This window comes from Pteropus medius, unplaced genomic scaffold (assembly GCF_902729225.1).
Source record: "Pteropus medius unplaced genomic scaffold, Ma_sr-lr_union100, whole genome shotgun sequence".
Lineage (NCBI taxonomy): Eukaryota > Metazoa > Chordata > Mammalia > Chiroptera > Pteropodidae > Pteropus > Pteropus medius.
In genome coordinates this window covers 2,030,644-2,058,090 of record NW_024340695.1, presented here as the reverse complement: position 1 = coordinate 2,058,090, position 27,447 = coordinate 2,030,644, and the positions used below count along the sequence as shown (strand labels likewise).

The 27,447-nt window shown below is 33.6% G+C and overlaps 1 protein-coding gene across 5 annotated transcripts in view; it reads right to left on the bottom strand.

Moving 5' to 3' along the window:
* Positions 1–888: 888 nt before the first annotated feature.
* SLC38A6 (solute carrier family 38 member 6) overlaps positions 889–27,447 on the bottom strand; it is a 52,488-nt gene continuing 25,929 nt past the window's right edge. For 3 of the 5 annotated variants that reach the window (XM_039864352.1, XM_039864365.1, XM_039864375.1), the window contains 10 exons: positions 20,010–20,092; positions 19,473–19,531; positions 15,010–15,075; positions 14,711–14,764; positions 12,768–12,883; positions 12,358–12,458; positions 7,339–7,463; positions 6,014–6,158; positions 5,816–5,910; positions 889–5,633 (listed from right to left, as the gene is read on the bottom strand). In XM_039864352.1, the coding sequence (XP_039720286.1) occupies positions 5,553–5,633; positions 5,816–5,910; positions 6,014–6,158; positions 7,339–7,463; positions 12,358–12,458; positions 12,768–12,883; positions 14,711–14,764; positions 15,010–15,075; positions 19,473–19,531; positions 20,010–20,092 (925 nt within the window). In that variant the 3' untranslated portion in view covers positions 889–5,552. The other 2 variants (XM_039864358.1, XM_039864383.1) reach the window with 2 other exon arrangements.

Genomic DNA, 27,447 nt, shown 5'->3' with positions numbered 1-27,447 from the left:
ACAGGCTGCTGACTAGGTGGAAAACTATGTGATTTAGGAACAGTCAAGTAATAAAATTGTACACATATCCCCTTCAGTGCTTAACAGCATGCCTGAGCTCTTCAGAATATGTAACCTAACTTGAAGAAACAAGGTGTGTTTCCCTTGGTTGAGAGAAACCCTAGTCTTCAAACACTGAAGGTCTTCAGGGAATTCAGAGAATTAAAGTAACTTGTCCAAAATTAGACAGAAAGAGGTAAAGCTGGGATTTGAACACAGGTAAGTTTGACTCCAAAATCTTCTTTAAAAAAATGATATATATGTGTATGTGTGTATATATACACGTATATATATACATATATACACAGATATATATGTGTGTGAAAAATGTATATATAATTTTTCCTTTGAGCTAAGCAGTTTCACTTACCAAACTTATCTGAAAAGGTTTAGTCAGAAAAACCAAGGTTTTATTTGAGCTTTTTTCAGGTAAGAAATGTGCCTTATTTATTTTAATTAATTAATTTTGTTGACATTGGTTAACAAAATCCAGTAAGTTTCAGGTGTACAATTCAACAGTAAGGAATATATATATATATAGAGAGAGAGAGAGAGAGAGAGAGCGCGCGAGAGCGAGCACAAGCATTGTGTGTTCACTGCCCATAGTTAGATTTCTTTCTGTGCCTTATTTAACTTCATAACTTTAGGACTAGTACAACTCCTATTACATAAAAGATACTCAGTAAATATTTGCTCAGTGAATTAGCCGAGCTCTTTGCTTGTGTTATGCATCCAGTCCACTGATCAACATAAGACAAAACATACACATTCAAACAAATGAGAAACATCTCTCTGCAACCTTCTTCTTTATAGTGTCCCATATGACAATGCCTTTAAATCCATCTGGTATTTTTTTTTTTTTTCCTGGCAACTCACCTTCCCTCTCCATCCACTTACTTTGCCCCTTAAGTGAATAAACCCCTCATTCCCACCTGTCCATCTGGCCATCAGCCAAGATGAGTCTTCCTGCTCCTCATAATTGCTTGCCTTAATTTACAGCTTGGCAAACTGAGATAGTGGATCTTGATGATAGTAAAAACATATATCGGACTGTTTAGGAAGAGAGAGAAATAGAAAGAATTCCGATTGCAATGAGGAAACCATATCCACAATATCTTTACTCATCCTTCACCAAAATTTTGTTTTCCTATTTTTCCTACTTCATTATGGAAAGACTACAGAATGATCATGGTAGGAAAAAAAATGAATAAACTGTGTGTATAAATCAGAATAACAAATTTCTCAGTACTATATAAGGTTCTCAGAAGTTTTAAGACCAAAAATGATGACACCCAAATTTTAGGCAAAGTAATTTGCAGAAAACAAAGTATATTTTCAATAGGGTGAAGAAAACAGGTTAAAACTAATTGTTTTGGTCCCTTTGTTTCTAGCATCTATTTTCTATCTCTATATACTGTACTGGCAATGTTAACATAAGAGACAGCCCAGATGGAAATACGCTACACACCCAGCTACCCTACAGATTATCTAGTAACTTGATCCTCAAATACACAAGGCAGAGAATGGAAAAGAGAAAAACCTGTTTACCTTAAGAAGAGATCTTCCAAATTCATTAACATCTCTTACAATGCTTACATAACCTTATTCCTAAACTCTAAAACAAATCGTTTCAGAGTCAAATGGCTATACCACATGCATTAATGGGGGGAGGGGACACACATGCAAACATAAAATAGTACTGGTGCAAAGGACACACAGAGAAAGAAACGAATCCCAAATGATCTCTGCTCGCTTCACCTCCACCCCCCCAAAAAAGTTTTTAAAAGTGGATGCTTTATATATAGGCAAATATAAAACACCAATTTTTGTGAAGTGATGTTTTTAGAAGGCTGAGAATTAGTTCACAACCAATTTAAAGGCCCATGTAACGTTTACCTGAAAATGGATGGTTTTTTCTGCTTTTCCACTGGTGAATTACTAAACTTAAATTTAAAAGGTGCCATGGTAGGAAGAAACACAAGAGTACAGGAGCAGATAAAGCCAGTTAGGAATTGCTAGACAGTAGAGAATCTATGGTACTTTCAAGACTTCGATTTTATACCTATATTGTGCTGAATTTCAGATTCTGCTTCTAGGTGAAAAAGAAAAAAAACACAAAACACCCAAACGCGAAGATTTCCAGACTTTGGGTGTTTAAAGGGCCTCCACACAGTAAATCAACCTACTGCTGTCCTGTTTGCTCCACAGCCAGACTGAAATAATACAGCACCAGCAGAGGTGTGAATTACCCCCATTCATCTTAATGGAGTGTTAACTTCAAAGGCTTGTTTTAACCATTTAAATGCTAAGCTCATGAGTAAACATTCGGTCAAAAAAAGTACAATGTAAACATTCACCCTCACCATATGAAAGTAATTTATATTCTCAGCACTTCGTCTTTTAATTTAGCAAACAAGTCTCCAAGTGTTGGAAATTATGTATTTTGTGCTTTACTTCGTTTTAGTTTAAATAGTTATTACCTAATAAATTATGAACATTGAGCCCATAATGAGAAGGGCTACATTTCCCAAGAAAAATGCTGAGGAGTACTTGAACAAGGTTTTTTGCAATCCTGGTGCAGGGGGCACTGCTCTTACTAGCCATCTTATTAGCTTCTTCCAAACTTGTAGGGAAAATTGTGACTCTAAACAGCCAACCAGATAAGGTGGAATATTAAAGTAAAATACAAATAAACACTCCACAAATGATTTCTCTTGATAGTAACTAAGTTTTGTACATAGCATTCAATAGGCTACTTGTCCCTTTGCCAAACTTCCCATGATCCTATCCTATGAGCAGGTGACAAATGTATTAATTGATGCCCAGCTGTCATCACACTGAACATTTGCCCTAGGGGCATCGTTGCATCTGTTGCAGATTTAGGGTTATTTTGGTATTACTGAAGTTAGATTTATTTAAGCAGCTGAATACCTATTTCTATTTGGATCTATAATTTCATAAAAAGAGAGTACAAGAATGAGTTTATCAGATTGATGGGTCTGGCTGATGTGAAGCCACATGGGAGGCCATGCCTGGCTTTGCCCTTGGGGCCATGCTAAGAGCCCAGTTTCAGGAAGACAATAGTAGGAGAGTACAGCTGGGGTAGAACTGTGGGAAAGCACTAAAAAGAGTGCACATGGGACCAGTTCCCCTGTGAGTAAAAGCAGGAGAAAGATTCTAAACACATTAGTTGTGCAAGATGGAAGATGAAGAAATTCTATGCCCTGGATTGAAAGCAAATTCATTTTACTGTTCCAGGAGGGATGGGAGAAAGGGGATATATATCTAATCTATTAAGGAAGCCTGTTTTGGTCTGTACCTAATTTATACAAGGTCATTTAATCCTCTCAACACAAACCTGTAAATTGGTATTAACTCCATCTAATACCTATGTGAAAGTGGAAGCTTAGAAAGTTTAAGCAGTTTGCCTAAACTCACTGAGATTTGAATCTTTCTAACTCCCAAACTGGGATTTTCTCCATTATACTACGCTAACGTCAAGTTGCCAAATAAGTATCTTAACTCAAAAGAGAAGCTCAGTTGTCAAATTTTCGGCCCATTTCCTATGTGGAAGCAAGCGGGCACCTGCAAAAGTGTTCATTTCCATACATGCAAATTGGCACTTTGCATGCAATTCCCTACTTTACATGTGCACAGGGGTGGGATTATATTTTATTGATACACCCTGGCTTCGGTAGGCTGGTAACAGTGACCTTTACACAGAATATTCACAGGGAGGGGAGACTTAGCTTCTAGTTTCCAACCAGAAGCCACATCAATGGGAAGTCTGGAATAATTTATAACCTCCAAACAAAAAATGACATAAATCATCAATATTTGTCTGTTTGCCAAGTAGAAAGTCACATGTTTTAGTGACAAAAAAAGAAAGCTCAGGGAACTTTCAAATCCATAGCCAATCATCACAGCTCTTTCTCATAATGAACGACAGAGAAAAAAATCACAAAAGATTCTTAGATAAGATTTGGAGGCAGGGCAAAATACCAAATGGAATAATCCCACAGTTTTGTTATTAGTAATTAATGTTGACAATATTAACCCACAAGCTGAGATTCAATTTTTATATAAGCTTAACAAACCGATTTCGTAAAAAACAAACAAAAGATTGACTCAATATATTTAATAACATTAAAAACTTCTGCTCTGTGAAAGACACTGTTAAGGGAATGAAAAGACAAACCACTGACTGGGAGAAAATCTTTGCAAGACACTTATCTTATAAAGAACTGGTATCTAAAATATACAAAGAATGCTTAAAACTCAATAATGAGAAAACAAATATCAAATGGAATAATAATTAAATATCAATTTAAAAAATGGGCATAGGATCTGAACTTCACCAAAAAAAAATATATACAGATGGCAAATAAGCATATGAAAAGGTGCTCAACATCATATGCCACAAGGAAATATAAATTTATACAACAATGAAATACAACTACACACCCACGAGAATGGCAAAAATCCAAAACATTAACAACACCAAACATTGATCAGGATGTGGAACAGGAACTCTCATTCATTGCTGGTGGGAATGCAAAATGTTATGGCCACTTTGGTAAGCAGTTTGGCATTTCTTATAAGACTAAACATATTCTTATTCTTACCACATGATGCAGAAGTTGTACTCTTTGGTATTAACCCAAAGAGGCTGAAAACTTACGTCCATGTAAAAACCTGCACGCAAATGTTTATAGCAGTTTTATTCAAAACTGCCAAAATTTAGAAGCAACCAAGAGGTCCTTCAACAAATGAATGGAAAAACAAACTGTGGTACATCCATACAATGGAATATTATACAGTGATAAAAAAAAATGAGCTATCAAACCATGACAATACATTGAGGAAACTTAACTGCATATTGCTAAGTGAAAGAAGCCAGTCTGAAAGGTTAGATACTACATGATTCCAACTATATGACATTCTGGAAAAGTTTTTATGAAGATAGTAATGATTGTTGATTGCTAAAGCTTGCATTAAGAGTGAAGTCTAATGTATATTATGGACTTTCGTTAATAATAATGTATCAATATTGGCTCAACAAGTATAACAAATGTACCACACTAATTCAAGGTGTTAATAAAATTATTTTGCTTTAATTCTGGAAAATAATTAATAATGTGTGAAACTATGGTTGTGTCAGGGGTGAAAGAATTATATGGAAACTCTGTACTTACTGCTCAATATTTCTGTAAACATTAAAACTACCCTAAAAAATAGAGTCCATTAATTTAAAAACAAATAGATCCACAAATAAACAAACAAAAGATTGACCTAATATATTTAAGGGCATTTTGAGTTTGTTTCTTATTTTGATTAAAACTGCTGTGAGCCCATTTTCCCCTACCCACTCCCATTTTGTTCCACTTTTCTGTTAATACATTTACAAAATGTTAACCCGCATAAAGAGGATTCTTCCAAGGTGTCTTCCGGAATTTTTCCTTTTTGCATATGGAGGTAAATTATTCTTCATAAGATGTGGGAAAATACACCTTTCATTTATTAATCCAATTAAAAATGATGAGTGCCAAACTAAAATTCCCAACCAAAATTCCAAAGATGAGCAAAACGAAAGCCTGTAAAAATACAGAAAAAGATAAAAAACAATTAGAATATTTTTCAAACCTCCATCCTTCCCAATAATTATATGTCATAGTTCAAAATACATTAACTTTCTTGATGTAGATAAAATAATTATAAAATGGCAAATTAATTCTGAAAGTAGGATTCTTAAAAGAAACAAACAAAATCAACCTACCCCAAGCTTTTTCCAGGAGAGAAAATCCTCTCTGCTAAGTTTAAGATAAAACAGTCCTGGGAATACAAAAATCAAACACGTTGATGTACTGGAACCTTTAAGTGGGAGAAAAAGAGGGTTATTGCCAGATTCTGATGTGAGGCTAGATGACAATTTTATCCATTTTAGTATGTGGATTTTTTGAAATAGAAAACTTACCAACTACACCAAATACATTCCTAATGTCAGGAACATATATTGCAAGTAAAACAATGATAATATTGAATGCTAGAGTGACCAAAAAATGGTGAATCCATGAGAATGAAAAATTGGAGAAAAACGTAATCATAAAAGCTTTTCTTGCCTGTATAACATAAAGAAAAACAGAGAAAAAGTGTCAAAGCCAAAATACTCACTTAGGGAAACACATGTATAGTACAGTAACTATGACAGTTTTGTACCATAAACCATTTAAATTCCAAAAATATAACAAACTATTATCATAAAGTGTTTATTAAACATAAACTAAGAAATATATATTTCTATGTGAGCTTCATAGAATTATTTTACTTTAATTCTTCACAAATTTTTCACATGCAATTTCTTTAGGTTGTATAATTTTCAAAATTAACAACAATAACACTGTGCGATGAAGTCTCAGGGAACTGTTTTTATTAAATTCAATAGATAGAACAACAAAAGGTTTAAAAAGGAAGAAGAAATCATGCCATGGGAAACAAACACCATTTATTATTTTATTTTGTATTATCTGTTTCATATTTACTGCATGTAAATATGAAAACTAGTTCATGACACTTCCCACTGCTAAGGCAGGCAACAGGCGGTCACATCCCACAAATATTTACTCAACCCCCACTGCACTCCTGGCACCGCAGTCTGCACAGGGAGAAGGCAAAAAAAATCTTGAAGGCTCCGCTCTTAAGGAACTCACTGTTTAGGACTTCAAGACATCCATGCAGAAGCATTTATACCCAAAGCCTTTGTTTCCATTCTCTCTGAAATTCTTAAGATTCTTACATATGGTAATGAAATGCAGAATGAAGATCTGTTCTGCCCCTTAAATTATAATTCTAGAGCAAATAAAATAGTTTGACTAAGATTAAACTATAATGTCTATGTAAAAATAAATTCACAATAAACCAGAAAGAACATATTTTTGCTGACTTTACTTTTTCCTCCTCATGCACATTCTTTTGAAAACAGAATACGGATTTAAGTGGGAGGGGGGCGGGGGGTGAATCCTAAAACTTTAGAAGAACTATAGTCTCTAAATTGGAAACAATGCTGTGGGAAAGCATAAATCTAAACTAAATCTCAAAAAGCACAAATTAGCTTAGTGGATCACTGTTATTTTTATGCTTTCATGGGACCATATGCAAGTATGAGGCCTTTGATCAATTACTTGACAAATGAATAAGATACACAAGACTAAATGTGATTCAAACATTCTAGCCTGCAAAGAATTAGTGTTGCCACATTAGGGAGCTGCTACACTAAGCAACAAAACCTTTAAGAGTACTTACAGGGAAGTGGATTAAAGGGACTGTTGAAAGCACAGCAAATAGTATGCATAACTTCACAGTCATGACAACAACATCATGTGGCAAGTATTTACTGTAACCTTGTAGTATATCTGATGCCACTTCATCTGTAAATTTGAAAAAATAACAATAAGATCACATTATAAACTCCTAAGATGTCAATAATGGCAAAATTATTTTCCTTTGCATAAATGGATCTTAACAGATTTTGGGTCCCCATATCCAACCAATCTCTGGCCTTTTGTCTATCTTACGAAACACAGAGACATTAGCTAAATATCTTTCTGAAACCGCCAGTCTTTTCTTTTGATGAAACTAGAAATCAGCACAGGCAGAACCTCTGAAATTACAACAATAAAACATGTATAAAAATAATCTCTATAGAATTTTACCATAATATGAAGGTTTTGAACATTTATTTTATTATGTAAAGTGTTTTCACATGTACTACTGAATTTGGTCCATATGATAACAGTATTATAAGATAGGTAGCCAGGCTAAAAAATACTAAAGGACTTGCCTAGGATCACACAACACAAAGGGGCAGAGCTGGCAGAGCTGTACACCCAAATTTATCCGGTGCCAAGGCTAATACCTTTTCCTTAATACCACATGTTTTCTAGAATTGTACACACGTTACCTTCTTCATCAACATTTCATCTATAAATTCACCTTTCATAAAAGAGAACACAGTTTTAGGGCAATGGATCACTTAGCAAGCCAATGTGATAGTCAGTGGCAGTTTGTACGAGCTGACCATGATTTGCTCTGAGGTGATCTTCCATTCTCACAATGTCTTCCATACTCCAAGCCGACGAGGGGTATAAGAGTGAGGGAATTCAAGAACATTGCTTATCATTGCCTGTACAGAAAGATCAGTTTACACTTTTAAAAGAATGGTGCTTTTTGGATTTGGGAGTACACATTTGGAAAAAGATGCTTTGGAGGAAATGCTCTGTTTTCAAGGATCTTAAAATTTAAAGGGGAGATAAGGTGAATACACACTGATATAATAGTATATAAACACGGATACACTTAAGTGGCAGAAGAAGGTCTAAATAAAGAGCTATGGTGATTCTGAACAGCGAAAGACAACTATGGCTTTGGGATAAGCAAGAAGGAAGCCCAGTGGGCAGCAAGATGGTAGGGGGCTTGAATTCTGGGACCACACAGACTAATGTTTAAATCTTACTACTTAAAAGCAACTTAACTTCTCTGAGTCTCTCAGTTCTTACATCTGTAAAATGGAAACAATAATATATTGACCTACAGAGTTAGTGAGAGCATTAAGTGAGTTAAGGTATGTGTGCTGAGACTGAAAGATGTGGGCGAAGAGATTCTCTCTAAGAAGAACCAGCACAGGCAGATGCCCTGAAGTAGTAGAGAGAATATGCATCTGAGAAAATGAGTAGTCCGGCAAGACTACAGTGGCTGAAACAGAGTATGCTGTAGCACAGAGTAGTGGGTGAAGAGGCTGGAAAGGCATTTAAAACCCAGCTATGGAACTCTTCACAGGGTTTGGACTCAGTCTGGTAGGCCACAGAGATGCAATGACCTATGAAGAATGGTAATATTATAATCTGAATTAAGCAAGAGGGCAGTTTGGAAGAAAAAGAGACTCAAAACAGAAAAAACAGTTAGAAGCCTAGTGAGAGGTAATGAGAATCTGAACTAGACTAGAGATAATGGAAATGAGAGAGAAATGGTCTAAATTATCAAAGACATACTTTACACAATGTGGGACTATAGACTAAGTAGGAGATTAAAGCTAGATTATATTCCCAAATCTGTGAGAAACTTGTGAGTTTAGGAGAAATATGGTAAACTATTTTATTTCCACTTTCTGAATTAGAAAAACGAGCTATTAACACTTATTACATAACAACCTCATAGATTTTAAAATGGTTTGGTAATTATGCAACATTTGCGCACTGGCCTGGATCACCAGAGGAATGCCTTTTTTTCCTCACCTTATAATGCTTTAACATCTGTAATCAGAGCCAATATTAGTAATCCAGGTACATACAGGTCCCTTTAATCTGATAAAATTTAAGTATTAACTAAGCTTTGAGAACACTGGATGAAAGGATCCCAAACAGCTCCAGAAGCCTGAAGAACTAGATTTATTACATATTCAAAATATGTTACATGTCTACTTTCTATTCTCCCAGGATTAAAACTTTCCTCCTAAACCAGTCAGTTCTGTGTTCTTAGCTGAGTCTTAACATATGTAAGGAATAGAGTACAATACGCTTCTCTGGATTCAGACAAATCTCTACAAATCTCAGTAAGGACCTGGAGGCGATTTCTGCAAGTTGTATCTGCTATTGTAGTCAGGAGGCTGTCCTGTTTAACACCCATTATCAAACTGGGTACGAAGTTTATAAAGATTACCACAGAGCAGTGGAAAGATCACTGGATTAATACAGGAGACCTGTCATCAATTGTAACAGGTTACTTCACCTCTTTAGGCTGTAGCTGTTCATCTATAAAATCAGTTGAAGGCGTTAACTTGCAATAAGCCTTTTTGATTAAGGTCTCAGACTCAATTAGCAATTTTTTTCTTTCCATAGAATTAGAGCTACTATTGTTCCTATAAGAAATATACCATAAAAGATTTTCCATGGTTATGATTAACACCTCACCCCTCACCCCCAAAAAAAGCCACTGTGAATTGCAAATCACTATCTCAATCTTCTGTCTTTGGAGAAGAAATTTCTTTCCTTTCTTTATCTATCTATCTACCTAGGTAGGTAGGTAGATAGACAGATAGACAGACAGACAGACAGACAGACAGACAGACAGACAGACAGACAGGGATATGCATGGAGCTATAGCAAGCCAGGTTTTTCCAAAACCTCACAAAAACTTGGAACGACAGAAATCTGGATTCTATTAATTCCTGAGGAGGCAGCACAGTAATAAAGGCATTGACTTCAGAGAGAGTCAGAATTGGATTCAATTCCCAACTTATTATTCATTAGCTGCAGGTATCTGGCCAAATTACTCAACCTAGATGAACCTAGACTTGCAGAGTTGTTGTAAGGATTAAGCTAGGCACTGTAAATAAATACCTGGCACTTGTATAACAAATGTTAGCTCAATAACTGTATTAGTATCTATCCTTCCTCCACCTCCCTTTCGATCTAAGCCGTCTTACAATTTAATACAGCTCCTAAGCAGCTCACGATAATTTATATAACTATTTCTCAGCTATCCTGGAAAGCCATAGGCCAGCTGAGGTTTCTTGTTATACTGTTTTTGCTGAATCCCAATGGAGACCCTACCATAGTATCTTATTGATATAAAAAAAAAGTCTGACTGAGCTCGTTTTGTACAAAAACTAACAAACCCAACAACAGCTTTGTATTTCAAGAATTTTGTTTCATTAGCGATGATCAAAAGTTTAACAATCTGTTTTAACTTTCTTTGTCATGTATGCAGCAGGGTACCATGCTCATGTTGGAAATAATGCTTTTCCTGAGAGTGTACACAGAGTGCTACCACTCCTATCCTGCACCAGTATAGAAGTGCAATAGCAAATTTAGATTAATACATGGTCTTTATAACTGTTGAAATAATATAGAGATAGCAAGAAAAGGACTATGCAGAGCAATTATAATTTTCTCACACACTGAAAACTCCAAGATAATACTCACCACATATACTGAACAGTTACCATATTTAAATTAAATTTCATTAAAGATAGTAAGAAGTACAGAGCTGAAAAATAGAGCACCTGTAATTATGAAATAATTATAATAATAATGATAATAATAATAGTAACATACCATCAGCAGTAGCTCTTTGTGGAAGACTGCGATGTGACAAATACTATAATAGGCATTTTACATATAATCGATTTCCTCCTTGATACAACTCTATGCAGTTATTCCTGTGTTACAGATTAGGAGATGAAGGCACTGCAAGTATCCTGTTCAAGGTCTCATAGCTGGTTGGAGCACAGTAGTTATTTAAACCATACTTGTTGGATTTCAAAATCTATGCTCTTTCTACCAGGTTTAGGAAAGGTAACTGTGCATGTAAATTTGTCCCAAAAGGAGCCAGATGTGGACAAACTCTGAGAGATAAACAAAGTGCCATTATAAGTCACCATGGGTGTCTAAAACCTAAAACAAGGCATCGGCCGTGAAATCAGAGTTGGAACAGCTCTCACCGAAATAGTAACAGCCATTTACTTGGAGTTGTTATAAAAGCATTCATAAACTGAAAAGTGTATTCAAGAGTTTGACAAATTGAGTATAATTTGTTATAATGTATTTGTTTGCAAATTAAACAACATAGCTTAGAGTTTTTTCTTATTCTAGACTTTTTTAGGTTTTATTTTTTCTTGAGGTTCTTATCAGAAGAGAAAAAAAACATATCAAGAAGACAATTTTTCAAAAATAAGTAAAAAAAAATTTACTTGTATTTTATAAATTTAAAAGAATCCTTTAAAAAAAACATAAGGAGAAAGGTCACGGTGCATCATATAATGTGCATCAATGGATTGTGTGCATTAAGGCTGAAGGCAGAGATCTCCGTCTTCTACATGTATTGCGATAGTCCAGTATAAAACCTTTTCCATTCTCAACTTGTTCTTTTGCAGTGAAGATGACTTATTCTCCCAACTTCCCAAACTGCTGAACTAGAGTCTAATGTATCAAAAATAAAATTTATTCTAAAATATTTTTAAAAATAAAATCAGTATTGCACATTTTTTTCTTGTAGAAAGATATCAATGTCCTTAAGCCTGAGATTTTAATCAGATGTTCAAGAAGATTTTCATATAAAGTTATTAATCTTGAACTTGATCTACCTTTATAAGAGAAAGCATATCAATTCTTTAAGGCCTGTAGATCCACCATGGTAATGCAGTTAATTCTGGCTGCCTGAGCAAATTAACTTACTAATGAAAGGCAGAAACAAAGCCCACAGTCAAGTGTGAGATCAACTATAGAACAATTTCTTTTGTCATCTATAATTAAATAATATACTTACCATAAAAAGTGAGGTACCCAAAGAGTGCAGATATAAAATAAATGAGGAAACTTAAAGCAATTGCTGTATTGGTTACATTCTGCATTCTTTTCTTTGAAGGACTAAAAGACAAAAAATGGCAAGAGTAGAATCAGTGAAATGAATTATATCTATAGAAGCAAATATCTACCAACCTAGTCAAGAGGACTCCTTAATCATTCAAGATCTATTTCATTAATAACACACTAGAATTCCTGATTTGAAATTACTGCACAAAGATTATGCTTCCAGGAAACATTTTCAACTTGGATAGAACTCACTCTCTGTTTCGTTTTGTTTTAAACTAACACTTAGAATCCAGTGATGGGAGAGAAGGATTCATAAAGAAGAATGTCATTCGATATCAAAGCCTTAGAAGTAAAAAGACATACTTAATACATTTAAAATATTCCAGGTTTCTATAGTACCTCTGGAGTTCACAGTATATGGGCAATATTGAGGTATGGCAGAGAAATGAAAAAGCCATGGTTGGTACGGCATAAGCACTCTGAAAAAAATTTTAAAAGACAAAATTATTAAATGTAACTCTATCGAAACCACTACTGCATTTGAGAATAAGCTCAGTTTTTCATTAAAAAATCAATTTGGTTGAATTTATTTCCTTTTTTAGAAATCATGTCTATAAAATAAGGTTGTTGTTGTTGTCGTTGTTTTTGGATAGACACAATTATGGGCACCAGCAAACGTTTTCCTTGATAGATGGATTGCCTGTACTAGTTAGGTATTTCCTGTCTGGCTTCTACAGCACGTTACTTACACTATAATCACGGCTGCTTCTACATTATTTGAGTATGATAAAAATAACTTAAGTGAGATAAATAATATTTAGGTAAGATTCAAAATAATAACATTTTAGAAATCGCATTGTAATTCTCAATTTTTCTTTATGCATTAGGAAACTTAAATATAACTTATTACCCTAGGCAGCAATAATCATTAATGCTTTTGAACCTCTTTCACCAACTCAATCCAAGGGAATATCACCAATTTAATCTAAGGAATACTGAAAGTATTAATCACATTTTAGCATCTTTAACTAAGGTCTCTTTCAATGAAAATGAACCTGATTTATTTCAGACTGACAAATTCTTAGGGATCCACTAGAATACACAAACTTGTTTTTTTCTTTTTAATTAGAATACTTAAGAGCCAGGGATAGTTACAAGGCAAACAAAAGTTACCATCTAAATGAAAATACTGTCTTTACAAAATGGATGGTGGTGATTTACTTTCTTTTCTTTACTCTAAAAACATATCCCTTAACTTTAGACTCTTTGGCAAAAGAAGTTCCAGATGACTGAACACCTATCTTGGGATATAATACCTCCTAAAATATCTGAAAGGAACTGGGAGGAGGGAAAGCTATAGTGTTTCCTGAGGTTGGATTAGGGGAATAAGAGTTAATTCACAAATTCTCTTTCATATGGTGCTCAATTTCCTGGCTTGTCAATTACCCTACCTAGATCTTTAAGGCGCATGGAGGCCTTTACCATGTAAAAGATGTGTAACCTCCCTTGTGGGTCCAGAGAGGCATTTCTCATGTAAAAACTGGGAATAAAAAGGAAAATTCTGCATGACGGAGTTCCCACACTGACATGCTACAATAATAGAGTTGGACATGAGTGGAGGGGCTTCTAGTATCTGGAACCTGCATTTCAGTAAAATCAAAAACTGTAGATGAAGAAACCTGCAGCAACGGGGAAGACTTCTAGCTCTTCTAGAATGGCAAAGTAGAGATCACCTGAATGCTCAGGGGTCCTTGCAAGCATTTCCAGTGTCCTAGAGCTCTCAGAGAAGGCAAGAGGGCTTGGTCATGCAGTCTCCACTGCAGGCATCATAAATTTCAACTTTAGAATGTCAGCCAGAAGACATACTGGCAGTGCTCAATTGCTGGTCCAATGATGAGGCTGTTTAGCTACAGACCAAGGTTCTACTCACAAGGGAGGAGTTTTTGACATAATTGGCTATTTAGCTTTACAAGTCCAGAGGGCAACAGGAAGTCTGTATCCACAGAGGACCTTATTGGCCAGACCAGACATTTAGTAAATCTGTTCTTTTAGGCAGTGGCCCATTTAAAACAGGCTCCATTTAAAGGCACGCCAAAAAAAAAAAAGGGAAAAAAAAGGTGGCTGTTTCATAATGGGCCACCCTGTGTTAAATAATATTATTCTTCTGGTAGGCAACCCTATACTTAGCACTTTCATGAAAATTAATTAGTTACAGGTACAAAGACCTAAGAGACCCTGTTACACAAATCTCTTAAAACTTGAAATGTGAAAAATCAACCAAAAGTATCTGTTAATAACTTACACACCTCTTTGGAGAAATGAAAGAGCTTTGGTTTACAATCATCTGTAGCATTTGAAATCTGTTTAAGAGGATTGAGGGGGAAAAGAGAAACCAACCATCATTAAAAGTCAGAATACATCAACAAACATGATGAATTTATTATTCCTGGGCTTTCAAATAAAAATATTTCAAAACAAAGTTCCAAAATGCAATACAGTCATTACTTTTTCATTTATTAAGGGAAAAGTCATTATTAATTTTATTTTTTTTCTTTTTAGCTTAAAATGAAAAGGAAGAAACTGAAAGGAAAATAGAAACTATTACCTGTAAGTTTTGCTCTATACAATTTAATGTCAGAGGACAAGGGATGGACCACTTTTTAATTATTATCTGTAAAAATAAGTAGAATCAGCACTCAGATTATTTCTTATAAAATTCATGGCAAGAAAATGATTTCAAATAGGTCAGTATTATTTCAATTAATCTAATGCCACGCCAAATACAATACTAGCCAACAGAAGATTCTTTGCTCAGATGATTTTCCCCAGTTAGATTGGGGTCACCTATGACGAGGGTGAAGTGTGGGACCGAATATCCGTTTAGAGGTGATCTCCCCCCATTAAAGACTGAGAGCACTCTTATGTCAACTTTCAAAATTCCAATAGCATCAAGGCATTAAAAAAAAAGTGCAACTCAAAAAGAAACATCATGTTTTTAGTGACAATGGTACAAAAGTATGCTTATTTGGGGACCTGGCATCAGTAGCAGATAGAGAAATATTAATGGAAATGGCCACAGGCAGAAATAAATAGAGACCTTATGCAAGGGGTGAGCACAGATTTCTGATGTATAACTACTATCCCTCTTGCTTTTAGACTTCTATTACTTTCAGTGAATGTGAATAAGAATAACGGCACATAGCTAGGGAACTCCAGCTGTTAAAAATAAAATAAGAAAAAAAAAAACAATTAAAAGAAATCCAGGGGGATGCTATTTCCCAGAAACAATCAATGAAAATGTTTCAGGATTTTACTCTTAATTGTGGCCATCTTGTTCCTAGACCTACAGTTGTGGTTGTGTCAACATCGCCATTGTTGTGGTTGTTTCAGGGCACATAATTACTCTGTAAATATTTGCTCCAGGCTGAAACCCAGGGAAAAGACGGGCAGGGGAGAATAAAGGAAGCATTTGTACTCTGCAGGAGACCGATAAGTAAGTACTGTTCCTATTCCCATCCCTATTTGGTATTTATCTAGTTTGGGATTTAGACTAATTCACCAAGATTTTTATATAGTGGTAAAACAAATCTAAGGAAAACATATACTTTTAGGATTAAGTTAATGTGTGAACTAAAGAATGACTCTTAATTAAAACCCTCCTCTGGGGGGGGGGAAATGGAAATTATAAGGATAAACTAGGCAAACTGCTTTGACATTTCTAGATAAGCGTTCAATATGTAATAAAACCAAATGGTCAACTTACCGAGAGGAAGCAAAAAAATAAACGGTAATAATCCCACCATCTTTTTCATTTTCTAATTTGTTTTCAATGAAAAAAAGAAGGATGAGGATGGGGTAGGGTAGAAGCTGGAGAAGCAAAGCTGTTACTGGTTTCTCTCTCTTCAGCCCTGCTCCAAGTTTGGTGTCTCACATTTCCCCTAACAGTGGTGGTGGCAGCAACAACCATTTATTGAGCACTTGTGTACCAGGTACTGTGATAATGGTGCTATGTGAGCTACCTCATTTATTTTATCAGCTGTGATTACTAGGCTTGCAATTCAAAATATTTTAAAACAATGCTCCAAAATGCAATAAATCATTTTTTCATTAATTAAAAAATATCATTAGCAAGCTGATTTTATATTAACATAAAATTCAGTTACTGCAGCTAAAATTTTTCTGCAGAGATACATTCTGACCCCAAGCCTACATGGTGGATTGGGGTGGAGAGAAATGATGTCCTATAAAGCAGAAGTACAGAACAGGAATGGAAAGATACCCAACAACAAATAGTAACAGGGAGTCCTTGCTCAGGGCGAAGACAGAATGGTAAGAAGATAACTCCAGGGGTTAGAAAGACAAAAGGGAAAAAGATGAATAAGTATTAAAAATACTGTGCATGTGCACAAAAGGCCCTCTATTCTCTCTGCACCTAGTCTTTCCCAACTTTTAATGTTCAGCTCAAGTTTTATTTCCTTCCACAGTCTTCGTTTACTTGGCTCTGTGATCCTTCTCTCAACTCTTATAATTCTTAATTATGTATGTAATCAATACTTAATTATGTATTGCCTATATTGTTCTCTGTTTTTTCCTAAAAATTCACCTTATCTCGCATACTAAATTGACAGATCCTTAAGAGTTATGTCCAGGTTAAACACCCACAACTCCATGATGCCTAGGATAGTGCTCAGTAGAAGGAAAGCTTCTGACTAAAATCCATTCAAATAGTTCTCTATTCTGATTACTGACTCATTAAAATATTACTTAGAATACTAATCTGTACTCAAGACAGAACTTTTGGAAGGAAAGGAAATACATTTGTGTTCTAAAATGGACCAGAAAAGGTAAGTCCATCTGGTTACCATCATTCTGAGCCACTGCTAAAATAAAATTTATTTTTTTTAATTTTAGATATTTCAGAGGAGGCAAAAATTATGTTAAAAATTTTTATGCAAAGTAAGTATCTGAGACAACAGATAAGAGTATAGGTTTTGATTTGCATTATTTGTAGAGTGTAATTTAAAAAAACAATAGTTTTCTGAATTTTTATAATGTAATACAAATGTTATACAGATTTACAAACAAACACTGACAAAAATAATCAATGAAAAAATTGGCATCTGTCAAAAAAATCTGGGTTAATATAGACATGCATCCTTCCCCAGTCACTATTTATTTCAAAACCTAATACTCGGAAACTCTAAAATAAATATGTCAATTAAAAAGAGCAGTAAAAAAAAAGTATACAGTGTTTCTTCATTGTCCCATGGTAGTCCAAATTTAAATTGTGCTCACAGGTAAAAATCTGAGCAGATGGTTTGTAAAGCATTACAGTAAATGCAGAATAAGGGTATTACTTCCATATGACTGCTATAGCAGAAACCTGCATCGAATTAAAGAGTATCTGCAATGACAGAAATGAATACTGTGAAAACTATATACAATAGACATATTGTATATACATTTCACCTGCTTCAAACTATTAGCTATAAAAACCAAATTTCTACTTATGCAATGCTTGGATTGCCAATTATCTGTGAAGAAAAAATTCACTGTTATCTATACTGATTCTCTTTAACATCCATATGTTCATTTGCATACACAGGCCACTCCTAACATGTCGATGCATCATAACAATCAAATTATGATGAAAATATTTGTTGCTCCCCTCTTCATTGTGGGGGCTAAAACATATATATTCATCGATGTCAATTAAACTTATTGTGGTAATCATTTCATAATATATATAAGTCAAGTCATTACGCTATACACCTTAAATTTACACAGTGTTGTATGTCAATTACATCCCAATAAAATTGAAAGAAAAAAGTCCAAAGGAAAGTATATGTTCAATTCACTTATTGGTAAGAGACAAGTCAGACAATTTGAGGGAGAGGCCATGATTTTAATGTTGATAAACTCAACAAATGATTAAATGTAAACAGTTAAGTATTTTTAGTTTTAAGAACACTCATTATACTATTTCTGTACATTGTAATCAGTGTCACTTCCACTTCATTTAAATAATCTAATGTCGTTTTATCCTTTTATCCCAGAAGAGAGTTTAGCCTAAGTTAAATATATCCTAGATTGTTTTGATAACATGGAAATCTGGCTATATAATATGGTTTAACTACTGATGTATTACCTTGCTCTTCTGGGTGGCATTTTTCTTTTATTTATTTCTTATAAACAAAGTTTAATCAAGTTTATAATTTTAAGAGTTTAATCAAGCCATTTAGATATGTATCCTTTTGGCAAATTTAAAATATTCAGTCCTACATAAGGTATGACAGACACTATGAAATAAACTGCTATACAAAGAGGAAAATGATTTTTTGCAAATTTTCACACTAAGATACTATCTGCAGTGTTAAAATCTGGTTTTGGAAAATTAAAAGGAAATAAATTCAAATAAATTAAATTTACCATCTGATATTTTCCTGTTATAATAAAAATAAGCTAATTTTTAAAAAATAAGAAAAAACATTCCACATGTAAAGAAAAATATTTCTTTGCAATAGTCTTTTTATAAGCACTTATCTATACTGAATAAAGCAGACCAGAGAGAGTTCAAATACTCCAATTCCTACTAGTTCTCAACAGTTAAACCCTTATAAAAGCTCTGCTTTCATTAATGGAACAAAGTTTCAAAATTAAGGTGACTAGTATTAAACTAATTTTAAAGAGTAGAACCAGCCTGATTTTCATGCTTGAGTACACATATACACACATATGCACACTTATACACACACAGTACTAGTACTGCACAGAAATAATGTGGTATACTACCTATATAAAAAAATTATACTCCATCTAAGGTTTTAATAGAAATTCTCTCTAGTTAACCACAAGAGATACCCAATTTAAATGCTGCTCTAGCTAAGCCTCTTCAAAACAGTTAAAATGAAGGAAATAACTTTGTGGAACAAAAGCGCTTTTAATAACACACTGAAATAAAATGGGATACCTCCCCGAAACAAAACAAGAGTTGAAAGAAAAAAGACATTAACACAATGAGTTCAATTTTAGTGAGGAGATAAGCAATACACTATATTTTAAACTTACCACAAGAGCAAAGAACACCATAAAGAAAAATGATAAACTACTTGTGTAGCCAAGAAAGCCTGTAAAATAACAGTAAAATAAAGAGCAATTTATAAGGAAAATGATCCTAACGTACAGCTAAAGCTATACATCTTGGGCATGTTTTCTATTACAGTGCTTGGTATCTGGGGCTTAGGGCTGAGAATAACAACATTCCAACTATCTGTCACAGATCATTTATGTAGCTCTGTACAGCAGAATTGGAACTGGCTTACCACTAATGGTATACTGTAAGGAAAGGCTGCTCTTTAATGTTCCGCTGTAAAGATTTTATTTTAGTGGGGCAGACAAAATACTACTGCGAACCAAGTAATAGGTTAACTAGACAGGGCTGAAGGCTGAACAACCTAAAATAAGTCCAAGTTCAAAATTATGCATAACCACCGTCCTTCTGCTAAAAATGTGGTACTGTGAACTTTCAAAGCCCCTTAAGATTATTTTCCTTCTTTCTTTTTTCTTTCTGTTAAACTAATAATGTCCTCTTCCGTAAAGACTTACCTATTTTAGGAAGAAGTGCAAGAGGGAACACAACGACAACACAAATGATTATTAGTAGTGTTTGTCCATCAAGATACCAAGACCTATTAGAAAAAAAATAGTTCTGTTTTAGGCACAGGACTCCAGCATGTGTGTACACACACACACCATTACAAAAAAACCTACTTTCTTTTGTTAAAATATATTCTTGTGAGATCCTAATATTTGTATTAATTAATTTACATTTAAGCATGTATCAAAACAATGAGATGCTATTTTTCAACTACCAAATCAGCAAATACTAAGATGATAGTCAAGGCTGGTGAGGAGTGATGATGTGTGCACAAAACTGGTGAAAGTAACAACTGTGAATATTACCTTTCTAAAAAGCAATTTTACAAATGCTATTGAGAGCCTTCAAATATTTAACACTTACAAAAGACTATTAAAAAAACAATCAGCAACAAGAATAAAAATTTTGGAAAAAAGATGTTTATTGAAAAGATGTTTATTGAAAGATATCTATTGAATATTGGAAACTAACATCTAAAACCATGATAATTTAAAAATAAATTATGAAACTATGGGACAATGATAAAAAGAACAATTTGTATGTAAAATAATATGAATATTCAGTAAACATCATAAATATATACACCATAATAGCAATTTTGAGGAAAAATATAGATGGATTAAAAATGGAAAGAAACAACAATAAACTGATAGCCATTATCTCTGCATGGTAGAATGATGGGTGAATTTTCTTCTTTATAGTTTTCTACACTTTTCAAATTTTCAGGAAAGGACATGGATTACCAGGAAAAAAAATATTAAAATTTTCACATAAAGGTATTAGAATATTGAATGAGAAAAGGTAGGTTAAAAGTGAAATGATATATTGGATTATTTAAAAAAAAAAACTCACTGCGCATATAAGAAATAAGGATATACTTAAAATACCAAAAGTGGATACTTCTTATTTGATAGCAATATGAGCAATTTTATTTTCTCCTTGTTTGTATATATATGATTTCAATTTTTCAATATAAAATACCTGTATAAAAGTGTTTAAAAGTTAATTTTGCAAGACTTTAACAGTAAAGATGTCAGTATGTAAAGGACAAACAATTCATGAAAGAATGACTCCTACACTTGAAGGAAAATCCAACCTTCGGTGCCAATTAAAGAAAAAAACAATGAGGCTATTTAAATTAAACTAGTAAAAGTATTGTAAACATAATATTTGAGAATATGGCAAAACCGGTCCTTCACATGTTGTTAGTGATCTTGTCAATCTAGTACTACCTTCTGGAAAAACATTAATAATATGTAGCAAGAGCAATAAAATGTGGTAATTTACTCTAAGAAAACAATTTAAAATATAAAGAATTCTATGTGCATAAAGCTGTGAATATAACATTATTATAATATTTAGTAGGGGCGAAATCCTATTCTTCCGACAATAGAAAATATTTAGATCAATAACAGCACACCCAGTGGAATATTATGCAGCTTTAAAAAAGACAATTTAGCAAAATGGAAAATCTTAATAATAGAAACATAAAATACAAGATTATTAATTATGTTCTTATAAAGCTCTTTAAGCAAAATTCAAAGGAAATAAAATGACAACAGTGATTAGGTAAGAGATCGCATTATGTATAATTTTTATTGCTTTCTTAATTTTCTATAATATGGCTGTCATATTTTTACATGGAAACATATACATATATACAGAGGCACAACAATAACGAAGTAGAATTCATGCTAATTTTGGAGCTGGGAGCATTAAAGACAATATGGATTACTTTTTTCAAATAATTTGGTAGATGTTCTCAGAATTCTTAGTTGGAAATGATGCATTCTCTTTCTTTACCAAGTAACCAAAGTCTCTCACTGCCATGTAAAATTAAGAAAATGGATAAATTCCTAGAAACATACAACATACCAACACTAAATCATAAAGAAATAGAAAATATGAACAGATCAATAATGAGTAAGGAGATTGAATTAGTAATCAAAAACCTCCTCCCAAAAGCCCAGGAACAGATGGTTTTACTAGTGAATTCTAACAATCATTTAAAGAATTAATGTCAATTCTTTTCAAACCCCAAAAAAAAAAAAGAAGAGGAAGGAACACTTCCAAACTCATTTTACAAAGCCAGCATACCCTGGTACTAAAGCCAGATAAGAACACTACAAAAAGAGAAAACTACAGACGAATATCCTTGATAAATATAGATGTAAAAATTGTCAACAAAATATCAGCAAGCCAAATTCAATAGCACATCAAAGGGATCATACACTGTGATCAAGTGGGATTTATTCCTGGGATGCAAGGATGATTCTGAAAGTCCTAGCTAAAGCAATCAGGCAAGGTTAAAAAAAAGGGGGCATCCAAATTGGAAAGGAAACACATCTGTTTTTATTTGCAGATGAAAATCCTAAAGCCTTAACCAAAACACTGTTAGAACTAAACTACAAATTTATTAAAGCTGCAGGATACAAAATCAACATACAGAAATCAATTATGTTTCTATGCATTAACAATGAAATATCTGAAAAAGAAAACGATCTCATTCCCAATAGCAACAAAAACAACAAAATACTTAGAAATAAATTTAACTAGAGAAGTAAAAGTTTTGTACACTGAAAATGATAAGACTTTAATGAAAGAAATTGAAGAAAACACAAATAAATGGAAAGATATCCCATTTGTGTTCATGGATCAGAAGAATTAACATTGTTAAAATATCCAGCTGCACTACCAAAGCCATCTACAGATTCAATGAAATCCCTATCAAGATTACAATGACTTTTTTTAAAATATAGAAATAGAACAAACAATACTAAAATTTGTAAGGAATCACAAAAGACCTTGAATAGCTAAAGCAGTCGTGGAAAGAAAGCAAAGCTGGAGGCATCACACTTCCTGCTTCAGGCAAAGGATATCAAAAGCACAAGCAACAAAAACAATTCTAAGTGGCATTACATCAAACTAAAAACCCTCGCACAGAAAAAGAAACAATCAACAAATGAAGTGGCAATCTACAGAATGAGAGAAAATATTTGCGAACCACATTATCTAATGAGGGGTTAATATCCAAAACGTATAAAGAACCAATACGACTTGATAGCAAAAAATCAAAAAATCCATTTTAAAAATAGGCAAAGAAAACGAATAGACATTTTTCCAAAGAAGACATACCAATGGCCGACATGTACACGAAAAGAGGCTCAATATCACCTATCATCAGAGAAATACAAATCAAAACCACAATGAGATAACACTTCACACCTGTTAGTATGGGTATCAGCAAAAAGACAAGCAATAACAAATGTTGGCAAGGACATGGAGAAAAGGAACCCTGTGTACTGTTGGTGGAAATGTGAATTGGTTCAGCCACTATGGAGAACAGCATGGAGGTTCCTCAAAAAATTAAAAATTGAATTACCATATGATCGAGCAATCCCACTTCTGGGCATGTATCCAAAGAAAATAAAAACAGGATATAGAAAAGATATCTGCACTCCCATGTTTACTGCTGCATTATTCACAATAGCCAAGATATGGAAACAACCTAGGTGTCTATCAGTGGATGAATGGATAAAGATGTGATATACATGGAAATATTATATATAATGAAATATTATATATAATGAAATTATATGTGTATACATGTACATATATATACATATATATATGTATATATATAATGAAATATTACTTAGCCAGGAGAAGGAAGGAAATCCTGCCATTTGTGACAACATGGATGGACCTTGATGGCATTATACTTAAAGTGAGATAAGAAAAAGATGTATATCATTTATATGTGGTATCTAAAACACCCTAACTCTTAGAAACAGAGTAAAATGGTGATTACTAGGAGCTGGGGGTCAGGGGAACCGAGAAGATGTCGGTCAAAAAAGAAATAATTATGTGACACATTGGAGGTGTTAGCTAACACTGTGGTAATCGTACTGCAAATATATAAGTGTATCCAACCAACACACTGTATACCTTAAACTTACACAATGTTACATGTCAATTATATCTCAATTATAAAAAGAGAGAGAAAATAGGAGAGGAGAGAGGAAGGAGAGGAGAGCAGAATAGAACAGAACAGAACAGAAAAAAGAAAAGAAAAGAAAAAGAAGAGAAAAGAAAAAAGAAAAGGAAGGAAGAAAAGGTTTTCCTCTACATGGTCTCAAGCCCTGACTTCTAACATGGACTTTATGATTCACTGTGTCTCTTTTTACACGCTGGTTTATGAGGAAGTCCTCTCTAATATATCTTTAATGGGCACTATTGGGTGCTTGACAACTCACTCTGACAGAACAGAAGAAGGAACAGCAGCAGAAATAGCACCATGATCACTTTTCCTTTCTCCACCCCAATTTACGTCTTAGAAAATGCATATACTAGAAACTAAAACCTATGTACAAGTATTTCTAGGTCTGACGGTGTTCTCTGCGTGTGTGTATGCCCCTCAATTCCTGGTGCGTAGGAGGTCCTGAAAGTACACATACTAACAATACAAAATGACACTCGGCATGTTCACATTCCAGCCCTGAAATAAGTATCAGAACAAGAACTTCAAAATATCCCTCATCGAGAGACACCTAGCAACTCAACTTCTTAAACTGGCAAAAACCCAGTGCTCTATGCCTGAAATCTTCCCTCTGGGACCCAATATCAGACCCAGACAGTTGCAGCGCCAGGAGAAAAAGGGCCCCAAGGAGCACCAAGCAGATTCCATCTGTTAGCTCTGCTGCCCCCGCTGTCATGAAGGTAGAGAGAGGTGTGCAAAGGGAGCAGCACGTTAACCCCCAGGACCAGACTCACTCCTCTCTCTGGCGTAAGAACGGGCACACTTGGAAATCCTGAACTTTCTAACTTACACTGTTATATTATACTTTACGATGCTATACTATTTCAGATCACAATTTGCTCAGGTCCATAGAAGGCCACATGACTGCCCAAAACATTGAACTGTGGGTCTGAAGATAAGGTTACCTTCTCCCATTAGCAACTCAGAATCACAGAGCTATGGCACATTAGAGCTAAAGAGACCTCACAGATTATCTGATTCAACAAATTCATTTTATATGTTGGTAAAATCTGCAAAAGGATAAGTGTGACCTTACATATAGAAGCAATGGAAATACTCTCTTGCATAGTCAGAGTTTACGGTATTTTTCAGATACCGCCTCATTTTTCTCTAGATTGTACTTTCTTCTTCACAAGATTGAACTTTAAGTTCCTAATATGAAAAGAACTGTATTCAAAACATAATTTCTCTATCCCTGCTTGGCTACTGGTTATTATTAATCATTTCTTATCCTATTAAGTTATATTAATAAAGCCAATTGTAAATAAAGTACCTTTCTTTACCATTCATCAACACTAAAGGAAACACAGTAATGCACAGTAAAGTCAGTTTCCATTTTATGTGCATGTCACAGTCAAATGATTTGTGTTTGGCAATGAATTTCCAAAGAACAGAAATGATTAAACTAACAAAATAAAACCCCAGCCTGAGAAATACAAACCAGTAAAAAGAAATCTCAAAAAGCACAAATTAAATAAATATATTTTATAAATCAAGATTTTAGAAGACTATACTAACCTTAATTTTGTTTCTAAAAGGAGGAAAAAAAGAATAACAGAGCCCTTGTTTTCCCACTGTGATCTAAATATACATTCTCTTTAAGCCAATAGAATTAGGGTAAAAAGTTTTATACTTCCTAGAAAACTTGTTTGATCTGTGGATTTAATCCTATATGCTAAAAATGTTCGAAGTATGAAATATAGAGTATAAATCCTTAGCTGTATTTCAAATGCTTTGGCATCAAGATGTTTTTTTCCATATTTTAATGAAAACCAGATTTATTTATAAGATGCTTTAATTTCATTCACGAATGGAATGAAACGAGAGTATCATATGTTCTGAATTAGGATCTTATTCACATCTCATATCAATTTTGTAACTCAAATGTAAGACAACTTAATTGTGTCAATCATATTCCCCTGACAAGATCATTAAATGTTAACAGAGAGCTTCCAAATTTTAAAAGCCATAGATTTTTAAAATATGTTATTCTATGAAAAATATAGATGTCACACAAAAGTTTGGTATAAGTATTATATTTCTGACTTCTAAATGTAATTTTTGAAATTAGAATATTATGAACATACAGTTTCTTTTTGATGACATCTTTGTAAAGGTTTATATTTCACAATGGTATATCAAATCTCATAGACAACCCAGAAAATTAGCACACCTAAAAGATCTTAAGTGCAAGTCATTGGAACTAAAACCCTAAAGTAAAAGCACATCAATATGATATTGATCTTATAGAAGAAATATTGCTATGTAACTTTATTTAGAAATAAACTGCCTTCCATAGTTTAGTAAATTACCATACAATTTCTTAATTACTTTACAGCATTAAGCTTTAAAGACTAATGATTTATCTTTATTCTAACCAATATAAGCAAATTATATTGCATTTTAAACAAGATAAAGCTATTAAAAATGTGTAATTTTAAAACATCGTAACAGATTATACAAACTGGTCACAGTATTTTTAAGTATATAGTTTTAAAAATTCATGCATGACAGGTAAAAATGACATTTTTATCAATTTTCTACTAACATGAGTGAGATGGGATAACTATTTTTTTAAACTAACCAGAAAAAAAGTACATGGCAATTGATTTAAAATGAAGCTATGGCAAAAAGTATCACTTTCAGAGAAAGAAGACCTAAGTTTTAATAGTTCCATCACATACTACCTTTATTATTTCTAAAATTTTATGTATTTTTTTATCCTTCCTATTTCCACAAATACATATAAGAATTTTTTAAAAATGTAAATAGAAGTCACCAAATTCAGGACCAAGAAAAACACATACATGTATTAACTATTAGGATTAACATAATTTATGCAATACCTTCAGATTTGACGCTAACCTTCCCGGCAAGCAGAGCAAATAAGAAAAAAATAAGTTAGTATTATTTTTGGAATTTCTTTTCTTTTTTTAATTGAGGTCTAATTGACATTCATTATGGAATTTCTTAATTCTCCACATTTACACTATGCTATAAGCTTACAAAAGCATATGTACATATAATATTTTATTTGATAATCCCAATGGCTTTGGTTAAGAAGGCAATGCTGGTATCACACCAGGTGAAGAAACCCAAGGCTCAAAATTAAGTTATATGGTGAAAAGAAGTTAAATTAATTTCCTGAGGTTACTGAATATGAAATTGACAGGACACATGCCTCCTTACTTTTCATCTAACATTCTTTATTCTATCTCATATTGCCTTGAGTCATTAGCTCTAAATTTTAAAAGAAATTTATCACATAGAATTTTTTGAGTAATAGAAGTTGTCTTCAATATGAGTGCAAAAGTGAATTTCACATAGCTATTTCTTATAGGAATTGT